General features: G+C 42.4%; 1 protein-coding gene across 2 annotated transcripts in view; it reads right to left on the bottom strand.

The window, feature by feature from the left end:
- qsox2 (quiescin Q6 sulfhydryl oxidase 2) overlaps window positions 1-18,245 on the bottom strand; it is a 70,687-nt gene that overhangs the window by 34,451 nt on the left and 17,991 nt on the right. Inside the window, exons 2-3 of one of the 2 annotated variants that reach the window (XM_029722337.1) lie at window positions 2,436-2,536; window positions 2,299-2,347 (exon numbers count right to left, since the gene is read on the bottom strand). The exons of the other annotated variant lie outside the window; for it this stretch is intronic. Of the exons in view, the coding sequence (XP_029578197.1) occupies window positions 2,299-2,347; window positions 2,436-2,536 (150 nt within the window). The remainder of the gene's footprint in view (window positions 1-2,298; window positions 2,348-2,435; window positions 2,537-18,245) is intronic. 2 annotated transcript variants of the gene reach the window in all.

Here is an 18,245-nt window from a genome sequence, read left to right as displayed (position 1 = left end):
GCCGATTCTCGGTGGAGAAGAAAAGGGGATTTCAGCACCTCGCGAAAGTGCTCGAGCCACGTTACGAACATCGCCCTCTTGCACCCACTTCAGCAAACAGGTAGCACCCTGTCTATATAAGCAAGCTAAAGCTGAAGTTTTCAATTAATTGGCCAATGCACCCTGTGTTGCGCTTACTACAGACGGATGGACCTCCAGGGCTACAAAGAGTTACTTTAACAGTGAAAGCCCATCACATTATCCCAGAGTGGGAAATGATAAGTACTGTGCGAAAGACACGCTGCCTTTATGAGAGAGTCACACAAGTGTGCATATTTTTCTTTATGTATAGTACCAGTCAAAGGTTTGGACACACCTACGCATGCAAGGGTTTTCCTTTATTTTTACTATTTTCCACAATGTAGAGTAACAGTGAATACATCAACCCCTTGAAATAACACAAGGAATCAAGTAGTAAACTGGTTTAACAATTCAAAATATTTTTTATATTTGAGATTCTTCAAAGTAGCCACCCTTTGCCTTGATGACAGCTTTGCACACTCTTGGCATTCTCTCAACCAGCATCATGAGGTAGTCACCTGGAATGCAATTCAATTAACAGGTGTGCCTTCTTAAAAGCTAATTTGTGGAATGTCTTTACTTCTTAATGCTTTTGAGTCAGTTGTGGTGTGACAAGGTAGGGGTGGTATACAGAAGATAGCCCTATTTGGTAAAAGACCAAGTCTATATTATGGCAAAAACAGCTCAAATAAGCAATGAGAAATTACAGTCCATCATTACTTTAGAGGAGAACAATTGATGTTAAAAAGATGTGTATGTTACTTGAACTCTGAAGCATTTATGTGGCCTGCAATTTCTGAGGCTGGTAACTCTAATGAACTTATCCTCTACAGCAGAGTTAACTCTGGGTCTTCCTTTTCCTGTGGCGGTCCTCATGTGAGCCAGTTTTGTCATAGCGCTTGATGGTTTTTGCGACTGCACTTGAAGAAACTTTCAAAGTTCTTGACATTTTTCAGATGGCCTGATTCACGTCAGTCATTCATGGTCGAATTGCTGCAAAGAAACCACTACTAAAGGACACCAATAAGAATAAGAGACTTGCTTGGGCCAAGAAACACGAGCAATGGACATTAGACCGGTGGAAACAGGTAATTTGGTCTAATGAGTCCAAATTTGAGATTTTTGGTTCAACCGCCATGTCTTTATGAGATGCAGAGTAGGTGAACGGATGATCTCTGCATGTGTGGTTCCCAACGTGAAGCATGGAGGTGTGATGGTGCTTTGCTGGTGACACTGTCTGTGATTTATTTAGAATTCAAGGTACACTTAACCAGCATGACTACCACAGAATTCTGCAGCGATATGCCATCTCATCTGGTTTGCTCTGATGGGTTCTGACTTATCAACTTTAATATATGAAATATTCTCATTCATGTCACTGAGGGAGAGAGGGGAATGTAGAACATTCACATTCTGTCAGAATATGTTATTGTTAGACATCAGGGATCTTATAGGGAGGAGTAAGGAATTTGGGCAGAGGTCAGGTCAGATGAAGAACAGATATCACTAAGGTTTTGTCTAGCAATAGAGATGTATTGGCTTTTCAGATGTGTAGGAGACTCAGCATAGGAGAAAGGGTTAAATACCAGGATTTATGTGAATATGTTCTTTGTCTTGTGCAGCTGTATGACCCAGTGGGTGAATAAACTTGGTTTGAGCTTTACTAAGCGTCCGTGAGTTTTTTACTCTGTTTATTTAGAACCTAACAGTTGGCGCTACAAGCAGGGTTCACCGCAATTTACAGTCGAACTAGAGATTCCGAATCAGTGAAACAAGAGCCGGTACCAAAAACAAGGTTGGCACAGATCCTACACCTATTACCACTCATTCATAAATCTTGGGAAGATTTATAGTATACGGACCTAGGAAGCCTGAACTTATTCAGTAGTCCCGTTGTATTCCGACCGGTCACAGCTTTATTGTAAGTCCCGGAAGGTAAGCCTGACCAGCAGAGGGTAACTCCTAGGGCATAAATCCCAGCCCTAACAGTAGGTCTTTATGGAAACAACTTGAGAAGAATGTCAAATATGAAAACAACTGTCTTGAGATGGACATATTATTCTAGAATGCAGCGGTGGTACGGGTCTGTCTACATTTGGCAGTATGGAACAACATTTACAAACTGCATAGCCTTGTCAGACAAACAATGTTGTGAACATTTAAGTTCATCCAAATGCAAACTACTTATTTTGTTCCAAATACCATCCCCAAATGCACCTACAAGTACCAGAATCTTACCTCTGTATGTTTTTCCAACATCAAATGTGGGGCCACGTGCTTTAAAGTACTGAGGGAGAAAAGAACAAGCGGCAGAACTGTAAAACAATAGTGGCATATTAGGAGCCTACATAATTCAAATCTTGGCTGGCACATACTCTGAAGGTGGGGTAGAAGTGAATGCCAAACTCCTTGCAGATGTCAAAGTTATTCTCTTGAGCACAGTCCAGGACGCCAATCCGTATGGCATGCTCCCAGTCTATGAGAGAGAGAAAATGCATGTCAGTTGTTGTTACAGGGACAAATGCAAAGTAAAGGCATCAGCATGCTTCAGTTCGGCTGTGGCTTAGCCTAACGAGTGTGCACGCATACTCCCTTAAAAGACCTTCATTTGAAAAACGAGAAGAAAGCGGCAATAGTACTGTTTGTCCATTTGAGATGACATGGCCAGTATACACTTCCTCAAAAATAGTCAGAATTAATCTAAAGAAACTCAAGAAATGTCATTTTTTACGTTTTTGCAGTCGTGCAATTTTACATCTACGATGTAAAATCTGTTTGGTGCAGCATTTGTCAATGAAAAAAATGTGCATGAAAATGAGTCGTCTCTCATTGAAAGAAAACAAAGACTTTATTGAAGAATCCTTACAGTTGACCAATCACCGACGAAGGGGCGTAGAATTCGGTTTGCCTCTGGGAAAAAAAAAAACGTTTGCCCGAACAGCCAGAAAAACTCACCAAAGTAAAGAATTAACAAAAACGTCACAAAATATACAAATATATGCACAACTTCTTCCGAACTGTTGTCTGGGAAGCATGCAGATGCCTTAAGGCAGTGGTACAAATCCTAATTAAGCCTTTAATGAATATAGTGAAACTAAAAGGCAAAAAGTACAGTCGTGGCCAAAAATTGAGAATAACACAAATATTAATTTCCACAAAGTTTGCTGCTTCAGTGTCTAGATATTTTTGTCAGATGTTACTATGGAGTACTGAAGTATAATTACAAGCATTTCATAAGTGTCAAAGGCGTTTATTGACAATTACATGAAGTTGATGCAAAGAGTCAATATTTGTAGTGTTGACCCTTCTTTTTCAAGACCTCTGCAATCCGCCCTGGCATGCTGTCAATTAACTTCTGGGCCACATCCTGACTGATGGCTGCCCATTCTTGCATAATCAATGCTTGGAGTTTATCAGAATTTGTGAGTTTTTGTTTGTCCACCCGCCTCTTGAGGATTGACCACAAGTTCTCAATGGGATTAAGGTCTGGGGAGTTTCCTCTCCATGGACCCAAAATATCAATGTTTTGTTCCCCGAGCCACTTAGTTATAACTTTGCCTTATGGCAAGGTGCTCCATCATGCTGGAAAAGGCATTGTTCATCACCAAACTGTTCCTGGATGGTTGGGAGAAGTTGCTCTTTATTCATGGCGGTGTTCTTAGGCAAAATTGTGAGTGAGCCCACTCCCTTGGCTGAGAAGCAACCCCACACATGAAAGGTCTCAGGATGCTTTACTGTTGGCATGACACAGGACTGATGGTAGCGCCCACCTTGTCTTCTCCGGACAAGCTTTTTTCCGGATGCCCCAAACAATCGGAAAGGGGATTCAGAGAAAATTACTTTACCCCAGTCCTCAGCAGTCCAATCCCTGTACCTTTTGCAGAATATCAGTCTGTCCCTGATGTTTTTCCTGCTTCTTTGCTGCCCTTCTTGACACCAGGCCATCCTCCAGAAGTCTTCGCCTCACTGTACGTGCAGATGCACTCACACCTGCCTGCTGCCATTCCTGAGCAAGCTCTGTACTGGTGATGCCCCGATCCCGCAGCTGAATCAACTTTAGGAGATGGTCCAGGCGCTTGGTGGACTTTCTTGGGCGCCCTGAAGCCTTCTTCACAACAATTGAACCGCTCTCCTTGAATTTCTTGATAATCTGATTAATGGCTGATTTAGGTGCAATCTTACTGGCAGCAATATCCTTGCCTGTGAAGCCCTTTTTGTGCAAAGCAATGATGACGGCACGTGTTTCCTTGCAGGTAACCATGGTTGACAGAGGAAGGACAATGATTCCAAGCACCACCCTCCTTTTGAAGCTTCTAGTCTGTTATTCGAACTCATGACAGAGTGATCTCCAGCCTTGTCCTCGTCAACACTAACACCTGTGTTAACGAGAGAATCACTGACATGATGTCAGCTGGTCCTTTTGTGGCAGGGCTGAAATGTAGTGGAAATGTTTTTTGGGGGATTCAGTTCATTTGCATGGCAAAGAGGGACTTTGCAATTAATTGCAATTCTTCTGATCACTTTTCAAAACATTCTGGAGTATATGCAAATTGCCATCATACAAACTGAGGCAACAGACTTTGTGAAAACTAATATGTGTGTCATTCTCAAAACCTTTGGCCACGACTGTACATTCTGATACAGAAAACAAACATTCACAGGTCAGTCTTAACGGCAATAAATAAGGATTTTGGGGCTGTATAGAACAAAAGTAGCCAGCCAGGCACCCCACTATTTCCAACATCCAATGAGCAACTCCAATCTACACACAATACCCCATAATGACAAAGCGAAAACAGGTCTGTAGATTTTTTTTGCATATGTATTGACAACAATAAAAACCTTATTTACATAAGTATCAGACCCTTTGCTATGAGACTCAAAATTCAGCTCAGGTGCATCCTGTTTCCATTGACCATCCTTGAGATGTTTCTACAACAAGGGGGGCAAAGTACGGCCCGTGGGCCGTATCAAGTCCGCCAGGCACTCAAATCTGGCCCGCGAGACAAAAAAAGTCTTGTTTTTTTCTTCCCAATTTTGTGGTATCCAAATTGGTAGTTAGAGTCTTGTCCCATCGCCGCAACTCCCGTATGGACTTGGTAGAGACGAAGGTCGAGAGCCGTGCGTCCCCAAAAACACAACCCAGCCAAGCCGCACTGCTTCTTGACACAATGCCTGCTTAATGCGGAAGCCAGCTGCACCAATGTGTCAGAGGAAACACAGTACACCTGGCAACCGTGTCAACGTGCATGCGCCCGGCCCACCACACGAGTCGCTGGAGCACGATGGGTCAAGGAAATCTCGACCTGCCAAAACATTTCCTTACCCGGACATCGCTGGGCCAATTGTGCGCCACCTCATGCGTCTCCCAGTCACAGCCAGCTGTGACACAGGCTGGGATCGAACCCGGGTCTGTACTGACGCCTCAAGCACTGCAATGCAGTACCTTAGACCGTTGCGCGACCTGGGAGGCCCCAGCAAATTGATTTAAAAAATGCATCACTCCGTTGAATTTCGGTTTGCCCACCCCTGTTCTACAACTTGGAGTCCACCTGTGGTAAATTCAATTGATTGGACATGATTTGGAAACACACCTGTCTATATAAGGTCCCACAAATGACAGTGCATGTCTGAGCAAAAGCCAAGCCATGAGGTCGAAGGAACTGTCTGTAGAGCTCTGAGACAGGATTGTGTTGAGGCACCGATCTGGGGAAGGGTACCAAAAAGTGTCTGCAGCATTGAAGGTCCCCAAGAACACAGTCGCCTTCATCATTCTTAAATGGAATGGTATTGGCACCACCAAGACTCTTCTTGGAGCTGGCCGCCCGGCCAAACTGAGCAATCAGGGGGGGGAAGGGCCTTGGTTAGGGAGGTGACCAAGAACCCGATGGTGACTGACAGAGCTCCAGAATTCCTCTGTGGAGATGTGATAAACTTCCAGAAGGACAAACATCTCTGCAGCACTCCACCAATCAGGCCTTTATGGTAGAGTGGCCAGAGGGAAGCCACTGCTCAGTAAAAAAGGCACATGACAGCCTGCTTGGAGTTTTCCAAAAGACTCCCAGATCAGGAGAAACAAGATTCTCTGGTCTGATGAAACGAAGATTGAACTCTGGCCTGAATGCCAAGTGTCACATCTGGAGGAAACCAGATGAAGTAGTGGTGGCAGTATCTTGCTGTGGGGATGATTTTCAGCAGCAGATGGGGATGTTTTTCAGCAGCAGGGACTAGTCAGGATCGAGCGAAAGATGAACGGAGCAAAGTACAGAGAGATCCTTGATGAAAACCTTCTCCAGAACGCCCAGACTGGGGCGAAGGTTCACCTTCAGGACCTAGACCCTAAGCACACAGCCAAGACAACGCAGGAGTGGCTTCGGGACAAGTCCAGCCAGTGCCCGGACTTGAACACGATCGAACATCTCTGGAAACACCTGAAAATAGCTGTACAGCGACGTTCCCCATCCAACCTTACAGAGCTTGAGAGGATCTGCAGAGAAGAATGGGGGAGAAACTCCCCAAATACAGGTGGGCCAAGCTTGTAGCGTCATAACCAAGAAGACTTGATGCTGTAAATCAACAAAGTGCTAAGTAAAGGGTCTGAATACTTACATGTGATACATTCGCAATTTTTTTCTTCTAAAAACCTGTTTTTGCTTTGTCATTATGGGGTATTGGGTGTAGATTGATGCGGGCAAAAACCTATTTAATCAATTTTAGAACAAGGCTGTAACGTAACAAAATTTGGAAAAAGTGAAGGGATGTGAATACTTTCCGAATGCACTGTATGTACTGAACCTGTCTGATGTTTTAAATCACACTGTTGTATTAAATAAGACACACAAAGGACTCAAGCAGGAGCGATAGCCTAACCAGAAGATTTTTTAATATATATTTTTTAACTGTTCCCGACCCTCCTCCTGCTGCTGGCCTTCGCATAATCTGCCATTATTAACGGTAATAGGCTACACCAGCAGTCGGCAACCTTTTCCATTTGGAGCGCCAATTTATCTTACCATTTCTACCGCTCTGCGTGCCAGTTGTGATTTTCAAGTGCAAATTTTCATGTAACAGATTAATTTAATTTATTTAAGTCTTTCTATCTCTAAACACAGACAATGATTTTATCGCAATGAAAATTATATAAATCGAAAGTAACTTTTATTGCCAACTATGTAAAAATAGCCTACATAAAGCCAACAAAACATTGCAGCCTGCAGGTAGAAAATATCCTGATAAAAATAAATCACATTGACTATGCATCAAACTTGAGACATTGTATCAACTGTCAACTGGGTCAGCCCAAAACTCACTAGCAAACTTGCAACATTGTATAAAATATTCTGGGCCCTCAAGAGTTATCCACACCAGTAAGCTTTGGACAGACACAGCTGTAGGCTATTTGTGCAAGGGATAAGAAGTAATACGGTAGTTTATGATGTTTCCGCTGGATAAGAACATTACATTTCTCCCTTTCTTTCCTGCCGAGTGGTTATCCACTTTTCAAATACTTTTGATTCTAAAAACATACTTCATTTACTTGGTGTTTGAGGTGAATAAAAAATTACTGAGAAGCTCCACATCTCCTTAGCGGTGGTGAGTAACAATCAGAAATTCTAAAATCAGACATCCCCAAATGGGGACATTTATAAGCCTACATTTGTGCGCAGGCCAGGTAGATTAGTCCTATTTCTATACTTGTAATCAGGTGTGTGTCCTTACTCAACAATGACAGGAGCATTTCAAACTAAAGTTGATGAATAAATTGACAAAACTCAAATGGAATGAAATAAAAAAAACTTGTTTCTCACAAGTGTAGCATAGGTTGTGATTTCTTCAAACAATGTGTCCACGCCGACAATGATTGTAAAAGACTGTAATAATAATAATAAATAATATTTTGAATGCGTTAACAGAATCTACAGTAACCAAATAAACATCGCAGATTAGAAATTATGGGAATTAACAGTAAAATGTAGGCTACTGCTGGTGACATAAGTAAATTGGGAATTGATAGACACAGCAAACCATGCACACACAATGAAGTTATGAAACAATGAATATTAGCGGGAGAGCGCACAATCTGGAGAGAGCCGTGCCTTGTACTGCTGAGCCACACGTTTCTTAGACCGTGGCATCCCCGCGGTCTCAATGGATTATTCCACTGAGACAGGCGCAAAGACAGGTGCCTTGTGTGCCAACGGGAAGAAAAAAAAATCTATTTGCCACTGCTCGACTAAAAAGAATTTTGGTCGTCCAAACAATCGTCCAGTCGACTAAATGGGGTCAGCCTTAATGCATCGTTTATGTTCCTGTTGTAAACAATGGACTAATAGAACCTTATATTTTGGGTTATGATAGGGTAAGACAGTTACGCTATGCTCTAGACATTTGTTAATTATAGTATTTAAAGGAAAGGCATCACCACAGGTTCAAAAGTGGTGTGGCTAAATTCGTACGTGTCTTTTCTGGCCTGGAGTTTTTCCTGATCTCATGGCCTCGTCAGGTAAAAAAAATCTGGGTCCTATTTGTAGGCTATGGCAGGGTCCAACGCTAACTTTTTTTTCTCACTGGCACAACCAGGCCCGAACAGAATTTCTACTGGCCTGGACATGGTGTAGTTTTTAATGCATTGGGGTTATGCAGTGCCCACAGGTTGGCATTCTTTATCTCTATACGGAGCTATTAACAGGTTACATTTAAAATAAATAAATTGGTGGATACTTATACTGTCCTATTGTATATTGTATATTAATATGCATGTGTGATTTGAAAGTGTTTGTTTTGCAGATCCCAAATTGCAGAGTGGGGTCACAGCCAAGGGTCTGCCACTACTTTAATACAGATTTTTATTTTTGTTGGAGTTGTTAGAGTTGGTGTTAGTGATTTTTTTATATATTTTTTTATGTCTAGGCAATAGATCAGCTTTAATATTGCAGATAGAGTGGCGCTTCCATTAATGTAATTGTCTGCATCATTTCCAATACCCCATATATAATTGTTTGTAAATACAGTACCAGTCCAACATTTGGACACACCTACCCATTCCAGGGTGTTTCTTTATATTTACTATATTGTAAAATAATAATAGGAGAAGACATCAAAACAATTAAACATATGGAATCATGTAATAACCAAAGTGTTAAACAAATCAAAATATATTTTATATTTGAGATTCTTCAAAGTAGCCACCCTTTGCTTTGATGATTGCCAAGAGTGTGCAATGCTTTCTCTCAACTAGCTTCATGAGGAATGCTTTTCCAACAGTCTTGAAGGAGTTCCCACATATGCTGAGCACCTGTTTGCTGCTTTTCCTTCATTCTGCGGTCCAACTCATCCCAAACCATCTCAATTGGGTTGAGGTTGGGTGATTGTGGAGGTCAGGTCATCTGATGCAGCACTCCATTACTCTCCTTGGTCAAATAGCCCTTACACAGCCTAGAGGTGTGTTTTGGGTCACTGTCCTTGTCCTGAAAAACAAATAATAGTGGGACTAAGCGCAAAAAAAGATGGGATTGCGTATTGCTGCAGAATGCTGTGGTAGCCATGCTGGTTAAGTGTTCCTTGAATTCTAAATAAATCAGTGTCACCAACAAAGCACGCCCACACCATAACACATCCTCCTCCATGCTTCACGGTGGGAACCACACATGCTGATATCATCCTTTCACCTACTCTGCATCTCACAAAGACAAAGAGGATGGAACCAAAAATCTCAAAATTTGGACTCAGACAAAAGGACAGATTTCCACCCGTCTAATGTCCATTGCTTGTGTTTCCAAGTCTCTTCGTCTTATTGGTGTCCTGTTGCAGAAATTGGACCATGAAGGCCTGGTCTGAACAGTTGATGTTGAGATGTGTCTGTTACTTGAACGTGACACTTCCTACGGCTCCCATAGGCTCTCAGAGCCCGGGAAAAAGCTGAATGTCATTCCAGCCCCAGGCTGAAACACATTTGCGCTTTTGGCAAGTGGCCGATAAGATGATAATGGGCTTAGGCGCGTGCACGAGTCGATCCCGTGCTTTATTTTCTGTCTATTTACCTAAACGCAGATTCCCGGTCGGAATATTATTGCTTTTTTTACGAGAAAAATGGCATGAAAATTGATTTTAAACAGCGGTTGACATGCTTCGAAGTACGGTAATGGAATATTTAGAATTTTTTTGTCACGAAATGCGCCGTGCTCGTAACCCTTATTTACCATTCGGATAGTGTCTTGAACGCACGAACAAAACACCGCTGTTTGAACATAACTATGGATTATTTGGGACCAAACCAACATTTGTTATTGAAGTAGAAGTCCTGGGAGTGCATTCTGACGAAGAACACCAAAGGTAATCAAACTTTTCTAATAGTAAATCGGAGTTTGGTCAAGGCTAAACTTGCTGGGTGTCTAAATAGCTAGCCCTGTGATGCCGGGCTATCTACTTAGAATATTGCAAAATGTGCTTTCACCAAAAAGCTATTTTAAAATCGGACATATCGAGTGCATAGAGGAGTTCTGTATCTATAATTCTTAAAATAATTATGCTTTTTGTGAACGTTTATCGTGAGTAATTTAGTAAATTGTTAGTAAATTCGCCGGAAGTTTGCGGGGGGTATGCTAGTTCTGAACGTCACATGCTTATGTAAAAAGCTGGTTTTTGATATAAATATGAACTTGATTGAACAAAACATGCATGTATTGTATAACATAATGTCCTAGGGGTGTCATCTGATGAAAATCATCAAAGGTTAGTGCTGCATTTAGCTGTGGTTTGGGTTTATGTGACATTATATGCTAGCTTGAAAAATGGGTGTCTGATTATTTCTGGCTGGGTACTCTGCTGACATAATCTAATGTTTTGCTTTCGTTGTAAAGCCTTTTTGAAATCGGACAGTGTGGTTAGATTAATGAGAGTCTTGTCTTTAACTCCTCTAGCTCCACAATGAAATAGGGTGCTGGCCAGGCAGCAGGCTGTTAGCCAGCCTGCCAGCTTAGTGGAGTCTGCCACTAGCACAGTCAGTGTAGTCAGCTCAGCTATCCCCATTGAGACTGTGTCTGTGCCTCGACCTAGGTTGGGCAAAATTAAAGGTGGCGGTGTTCGCCTTAGCAATCTCACTAGAATAAAGACCTCCATTCCTGTCATTATTGAAAGAGATTGTGATAACGCACATCTCAAAATAGGTCTACTTAATGTTAGATCCCTCACTTCCAAGGCAGTTATAGTCAATTAACTAATCACTGATCATAATCTTGATGTGATTGGCCTGACTGAAACATGGCTTAAGCCTGATGAATTTACTGTGTTAAATGAGGCCTCACCCCCTGGTTACACTAGTGACCATACCCCCGCGCATCCCGCAAATGCGGAGGTGTTGCTAACATTTACGATAGCAAATTTCAATTGACAAAAAAAACAATGACATTTGTGTCTTTTGAGCTTCTAGTCATGAAATCTATGCAGCCTACTCAATCACTTTTTATAGCTACTGTTTACAGGCCTCCTGGGCCATATGCAGCGTTCCTCACTGAGTTCCCTGAATTCCTATCGGACCTTGTAGTCATCGCAGATAATATTCACATTTTTGGTGACTTGAATATTCACATGGAAAAGTCCACAGACCCACTCCAAAAGGCTTTCGGAGCCATCATCGACTCAGTGGGTTTTGTCCAACATGTCTCTGGACCTACTCACTGCCACAGTCATACTCTGGATCTAGTTCTGTCCCATGGAATAAATGTTGTGGATCTTAATGTTTTTCCTCATAATCATGGACTATCGGACCACCATTTTATTATGTTTGCAATTGCAACAAATAATCTGCTCAGACCCCAACCAAGGACCATTAAAAGTCGTGCCATGTATAAATTCACAGACAACCCAAAGATTCCTTGATGCCCTTCCAGACTCCCTCTGCCTGCCCAAGGACGTCAGAGGACAAAAATCAGTTAACCACCTAACTGAGGAACTCAATTTAACCTTGCGCAATACCCTAGATGCAGTTGCACCCCTAAAAACTAAAAACATTTGTCATAAGAAACTAGCTCCCTGGTATACAGAAAATACACGAGCTCTGAAGCAAGCTTCCAGAAAATTGGAACGGAAATGCCGGCACACCAAACTGGAAGTCTTCCGACTAGCTTGGAAAGACAGTACCGTGCAGTATCGAAGAGCCCTCACTGCTGCTCGATAATCCTATTTTTCCAACTTCATTGAGGAAAATAAGAATGATCTGAAATGTCTTTTTGATACTGTCGCAAAGCTAACTAAAAAGCAGCATTCCCCAAGAGAGGATGGCTTTCACTTCAGCAGTAATGAATTCATGAACTTCTTTGAGGAAAAGATCATGATCATTAGAAAGCAAATTACGGACTCCTCTTTAAATCTGAGTATTCCTCCAAAGCTCCATTGTCCTGAGTCTGTACAACTCTGCCAGGACCTAGGATCAAGAGAGACACTAAAGTGTTTTAGTACCATATCTCTTGACACAATGATGAAAATAATCATGGCCTCTAAACCTTCAAGCTGCATACTGGACCATATCCCAACTAAACTACTTAAAGAGCTGCTTCCTGTGCTTGGCCCTCCTATGTTGAACATAATAAACGTCTCTCTATCCACTGGATGTGTACCAAACTCACTACAAGTGGCAGTAATATAGCCTCTCTTGAAAAAGCCAAACCTTGACCCAGAATTTTTATTTTCTTTTTTTTAATAATCGGCCTATATCGAATCTTCCATTCCTCTCAAAAAAATGTGTAAAAGCTGTTGCGCAGCAACTCACTGCCTTCCTGAAGACAATGTATACGAAACGCTTCAGTCTGGTTTTAGACCCCATCATAGCACTGAGACTGCACTTGTGAAGGTGGTTAATGACCTTTTAATGATGTCAGACCGAGGCTCTGCGTCTGTCCTTGTGCTCCTAGATCTTAGTGCTGCTTTTGATACCATCGATCACCACATTCTTTTGGAGAGATTGGAAACCCAAATTGGTCTACATGGACAAGTTCTTGCCTGGTTTAGGTCTTATCTGTCGGAAAGATATCAGTTTGTCCTATGACAAATCAACTGTAAATTTCGGCGTTCCTCAAGGTTCCGTTTTAGGACCACTATTGTTTTCACTATATATTTTACCTCTTGGGGATGTCATTCGAAAACATAATGTTAAATTTCACTCCTATGCGGATGACACACAGCTGTACATTTCAATGAAACATGGTGAAGCCCCAAAATTGCCCTCGCTAGAAGCCTGTGTCTCAAACATAAGGAAGTGGATGGCTGCAAACTTTCTACTTTTAAACTCGGACAAAACAGAGATGCTTGTTCTAGGTCCCAAGAAACAAAGAGATCTTCTGTTGAATCTGACAATTAATCTGGATGGTTGTACAGTCGTCTCAAATAAAACTGTGAAGGACCTCGGCGTTACTCTGGACCCTGATCTCTCTTTTGAAGAACATATCAAGACTGTTTCAAGGACAGCTTTTTTCCATCTACGTAACATTGCAAAAATCAGAAACTTTCTGTCCAAAAATGACGCAGATAAATTAATCCATGCCTTTGTTACTTCTAGGTTGGACTACTGCAATGCTCTACTTTCCGGCTACCCGGATAAAGCACTAAACAAACTTCAGTTAGTGCTAAATACGGCTGCTAGAATCCTGACTTGAACCAAAAAGAATTATCATTTTACTCCAGTGCTAGCCTCCCTACACTGGCTTCCTGTTAAGGCAAGGGCTGATTTCAAGGTTTTACTGCTAACCAACAAAGCATTACATGAGCTTGCTCCTACCCATCTTTCCGATTTGGTCCTGACGTACATACCTACACGTACGCTACGGTCACAAGACGCGGGCCTCCAAATTGTTCCTAGAATTTCTAAGCAAACAGCTGGAGGCAGGGCTTTCTCCTATAGAGCTCCATTTTTATGGAATGGTCTGCTTATCCTTGTGAGAGACGCAGACTCAGTCTCAACCTTTAAGTCTTTACTGAAGACTCATCTCTTCAGTAGGTCCTATGATTAAGTGTAGTCTGGCCCAGGGGTGTGAAGGTGAACGGAAAGGCTGGAGCAATGAACCGCCCTTGCTGTCTCTGCCTGGCCGGTTTCCCCTTTTCCCACTGGGATTCTCTGCCTCTACCCCTATTACGGGGGCTGAGTCACTGGCTTACTGGTGTTCTTCCATGCCGTCCATGGGAGGGGTGCGTCACTTGAGTGGGTTGAGTCACTGACATGGTCTTCCTGTCTGGGTTGGCGCCCCCTTTGGGTTGTGCCGTGGCGGAGATCTTTGTGGGCTATACTCGGCCTTGTCTCAGGATGGTAGGTTGGTGGTTGGAGATATCCCTCCAGTGGTGTGGGGGCTGTGCTTTGGCAAAGTGGGTGGGGTTATATCCTGCCTGTTTGGCCCTGTCCGGGGGTTTCATCGGATGGGGCCACAGTGTCTCCTGACCCCTCCTGGTCTCAGCCTCCAGTATTTATGCTGCAGTAGTTTATGTGTCGGGGGGCTAGGGTCAGTCTGTCACATCTGGAGTATTTCTCGTCTTTTCCTGTGTGAACTTAAATATGCTCTCTCTAATTCTTTCTTTCTTTCTCAGAAGACCTGAGCCCTAGGACCATGCCTCAGGACTACCTGGCTTGATGACTCCTTGCTGTCCCCAGTTCACCTAGCCGTGCTGCTGCTCCAGTTCCAACTATTCTGCCTGCAGCTATGGAACCCTGACCTGTTCACCGGACGTGCTACCTGTCCCAGACCTGCTGTCCCAGACCTGCTGGAACCCTGACCTGTTCACCGGACGTGCTACCTGTCCCAGACTTGCTGTTTTCAACTCTCTAGAGACAACAGGAGCGGTAGAGATACTCTCAAAGATCGGCTATGAAAAAGCCAACTGACACTTACTCGTGTTACTGACTTGTTGCACCCTCGACAACTACTATGATTATTATTTTTTGACCATGCTGGTCATTTATGAACATTTGAACATCTAGGCCATGTGCTGTTATAATCTCCACCCGGCACAGCCAGAAGAGGACTGGCCACCCCTCATAGCCTGGTTCCTCTCTAGGTTTCTTCCTAGGTTTTGGCCTTTCTAGGGAGTTTTCCTAGCCACCGCGCTTCTACACCTGCATTGCTTGCTGTTTGGGGTTTTAGGCTGGGTTTCTGTAGAGCACTTTGAGATATCAGCAGATGTAAGAAGGGCTATATAAATGAATTTGATTTCATTTGATTTGAATTCCTAATCTACAATGTTTGTTACTTGTTACCACCTCTATGCAGACAACACCATTCTATATACTTCTGGCCCTTCTTTGGACTAGGTATTAACTAACCCCCAGATGGGCTTCAATGCCATACAACTCGCCTTCCGTAGCCTCCAACTGCTCTTAAATGCAGTGCCATCCGTTTTGTCACCAAAGCCCCATATACTACCCACCACTGCGACCTGTACGCTCCAGTTGGCTGGCCCTCACTTCAAATTTGTCGCCAAACCCACTGGCTCCAGGTCATCTATAAGTCTTTCCTAGGAAAAGCCCCGCCTTATCTCAGCTCACTGGTCACCATAGCAGCACCCACCCGTAGCACACGCTTCAGCAGGTAGATTTCACTGGTCACCCCCAAAGCCAATTCCTCCTTTGGCCGCCTTTCCTTCCTGTTCTCTGCTGCAAATGACTGGAACGAATTGCAAAAATCACTGAAGCTGGGGACTCATATCTTCCTCACTAACTTTAAGCATCAGCTGTCAGAGCAGCTCACAGATCATAGCCCATCTGTAAAATAGCCCATTCAACTACCTCAACCCCATAATGTTTATTTTTGCTCCTTTGCACCCCAGTATCCCTACTTGCACATTCATCTTCTGCACATCTATCACACCAGTGTTTAATTGCTAAATTGTAATTATTTCGCCACTACGACCTATTTATTGCCTTACCTCCCTTATCTTCTTTGGGATAGGGGGCAGTATTTTCACGGCGGATAAAAAAACCTACCCGATTTAATCTGGTTACTACTCCTGCCTATAAACTAGAATATGCATATAATTAGTAGATTTGGATAGAAAACACTAAAGTTTCTAAAACTGTGAATGGTATCTGTGAGTATAAACAGAACTCATATGGCAGGCCAAAACCTGAGAAGATTCCAAACAGGAAGTGCCCTGTCTGACAATTTGTTCTCCTTCTGTTGCATTTCTATCGACATTACAGCATCTGTGCTGTAACGTGACATTTTCTAAGGCTTCCATTGGCTCTCTAAAGCCGCCAGAAAGTGGAATGGGGTGTCTGCTGTCTCTGGGCAAAGAACAGCAGCAGAATTTGTAAGTGGTCAGCCTGGGGACAGTGACACTGGAGATGCGCGGTCACGAGACTACAACATTTTTTTCTTTCAGCCTTTGAATAAATACAACGTTGCCCGGTTGGAATATTATCGCTATTTTACAAGAAAAATAGCATAAAAATTGATTTTAAACAGCGTTTGACATGCTTCTAAGTACGGTAATGGACTATTTTGAATTTTTTGGTCACGAAATGCGCTCGCGCGTCACCCTTCGGATAGTGACCTAAACGCACGAACAAAACGCCGCTATTTGGATATAACTATGAATTATTTTGAACCAAACCAACATTTGTTATTGAAGTAGAAGTCCTGGGAGTGCATTCTGACGAAGAACAGCAAAGGTAATCAAACTTTTCTAATAGTAAATCGGAGTTTGGTGGGTGTCAAAATAGCTAGCCTGTGATGGCCGGGCTATCTACTCAGAATATTGCAAAATGTGCTTTCACCGAAAAGCTATTTTAAAATCGGACATAGCGAGTGCATAAAGGAGTTCTGTATCTATAATTCTTAAAATAATTATGTTTTTTGTGAACGTTTATCGTGAGTAATTTAGTAAATTCACCGGAAGTGTTCGGTGGGAATGCTAGTCACATGCTAGTCACATGCTAATGTAAAAAGCTGGTTTTTGATATAAATATGAACTTGATTGAACAAAACATGCATGTATTATATAACTTAATGTCCTAGGATTGTCATCTGATGAAGATCAAAGGTTAGTGCTGCATTTAGCTGTCTTCTGGGTTTTTGTGACATTATATGCTAGCTTGAAAAATGGGTGTCTGATTATTTCTGGCTGGGTACTCTGCTGACATAATCTAATGTTTTGCTTTAACGAAAGCAAAGTAAAGCCTTTTTGAAATCGGACAGTGTGGTTAGATTAACGAGAGTCTTGTCTTTAAAATGGCGTAAAATAGTCATATGTTTGAGAAATTGAAGTAATAGCATTTCTAAGGTATTTGAATATCGCGCCACGGGATTACACTGGCTGTTGAGTAGGTGGGACGCAAGCGTCCCACTGGCCCAGAGAGGTTAACCACATGATTGCGATATGAAGACGTTATTATAAATTAAATGAAACTGTTTACATTAGCATCACTAACGGCTATACAAAGTGGTAGATGCGCATCACACACAGACGGGCACAGTTGTTGCCTCTTCAGAAAGTTGCAGGAAATACGAATCAACAATATATTCTGTTCATGTCTAATGATAAACTTGGGCAAATTAATACATTTTCAATACAGTTAGCTGATTCCCTACTAATTCCCTACTACCATTTTATATTGCGAATTCCATTTTAATGCCTGGATTACGTAAGGGCCCTAATTCTGATATTTGGACCAGAATGAGGCTCTCCACTACCTATGATGATTCACCATCTTCATAAAATGTTTTCATAATTTATCTGCAGCAACTCGACAAAAAGCCTAGGCCTACCAGTAGCCTATGCAAATTAGTGAGGCAAATTAAAGGCTCTCACCTCAGTGCTGTGCTGTTAGGGAGATCGAAGCCTGTCTCTAATAAGCACCTATTGTGTTCAATGATTTAAGCAAATAAAAAAAGCCCGGTAAGCTGATCAGGATGGCTAACATGTTCCATCTGAAATGGTTGGCTACACTGACTGACACACACTTTAGCGTCACTGTCTGCCAAGCCCCGACATCCTAGGAAAGGAAACCATTGGTACCAACGCAATACCATGGACATATAACCACGTTGTATAATTTTAGAATGGCAAAAGGATGTAGAAGATCGACTTTATTCCATCAGTTCAACACCTTTTATAAACTAGTCAACACTTGCTGTTCAGTTGTCAATCAAAGCACAGTAAATAGCCTATGCGCTACGACTCTACGTGGTTGGCTATGTGAAACA

The sequence above is a fragment of the Salmo trutta genome, chromosome 29 (genome assembly GCF_901001165.1).
Source record: "Salmo trutta chromosome 29, fSalTru1.1, whole genome shotgun sequence".
NCBI classification, from domain to species: Eukaryota; Metazoa; Chordata; class Actinopteri; order Salmoniformes; family Salmonidae; genus Salmo; species Salmo trutta.
The sequence above is the reverse complement of the archived record's forward strand: the minus strand, read 5'-3'. Positions and strand labels throughout refer to the sequence as shown.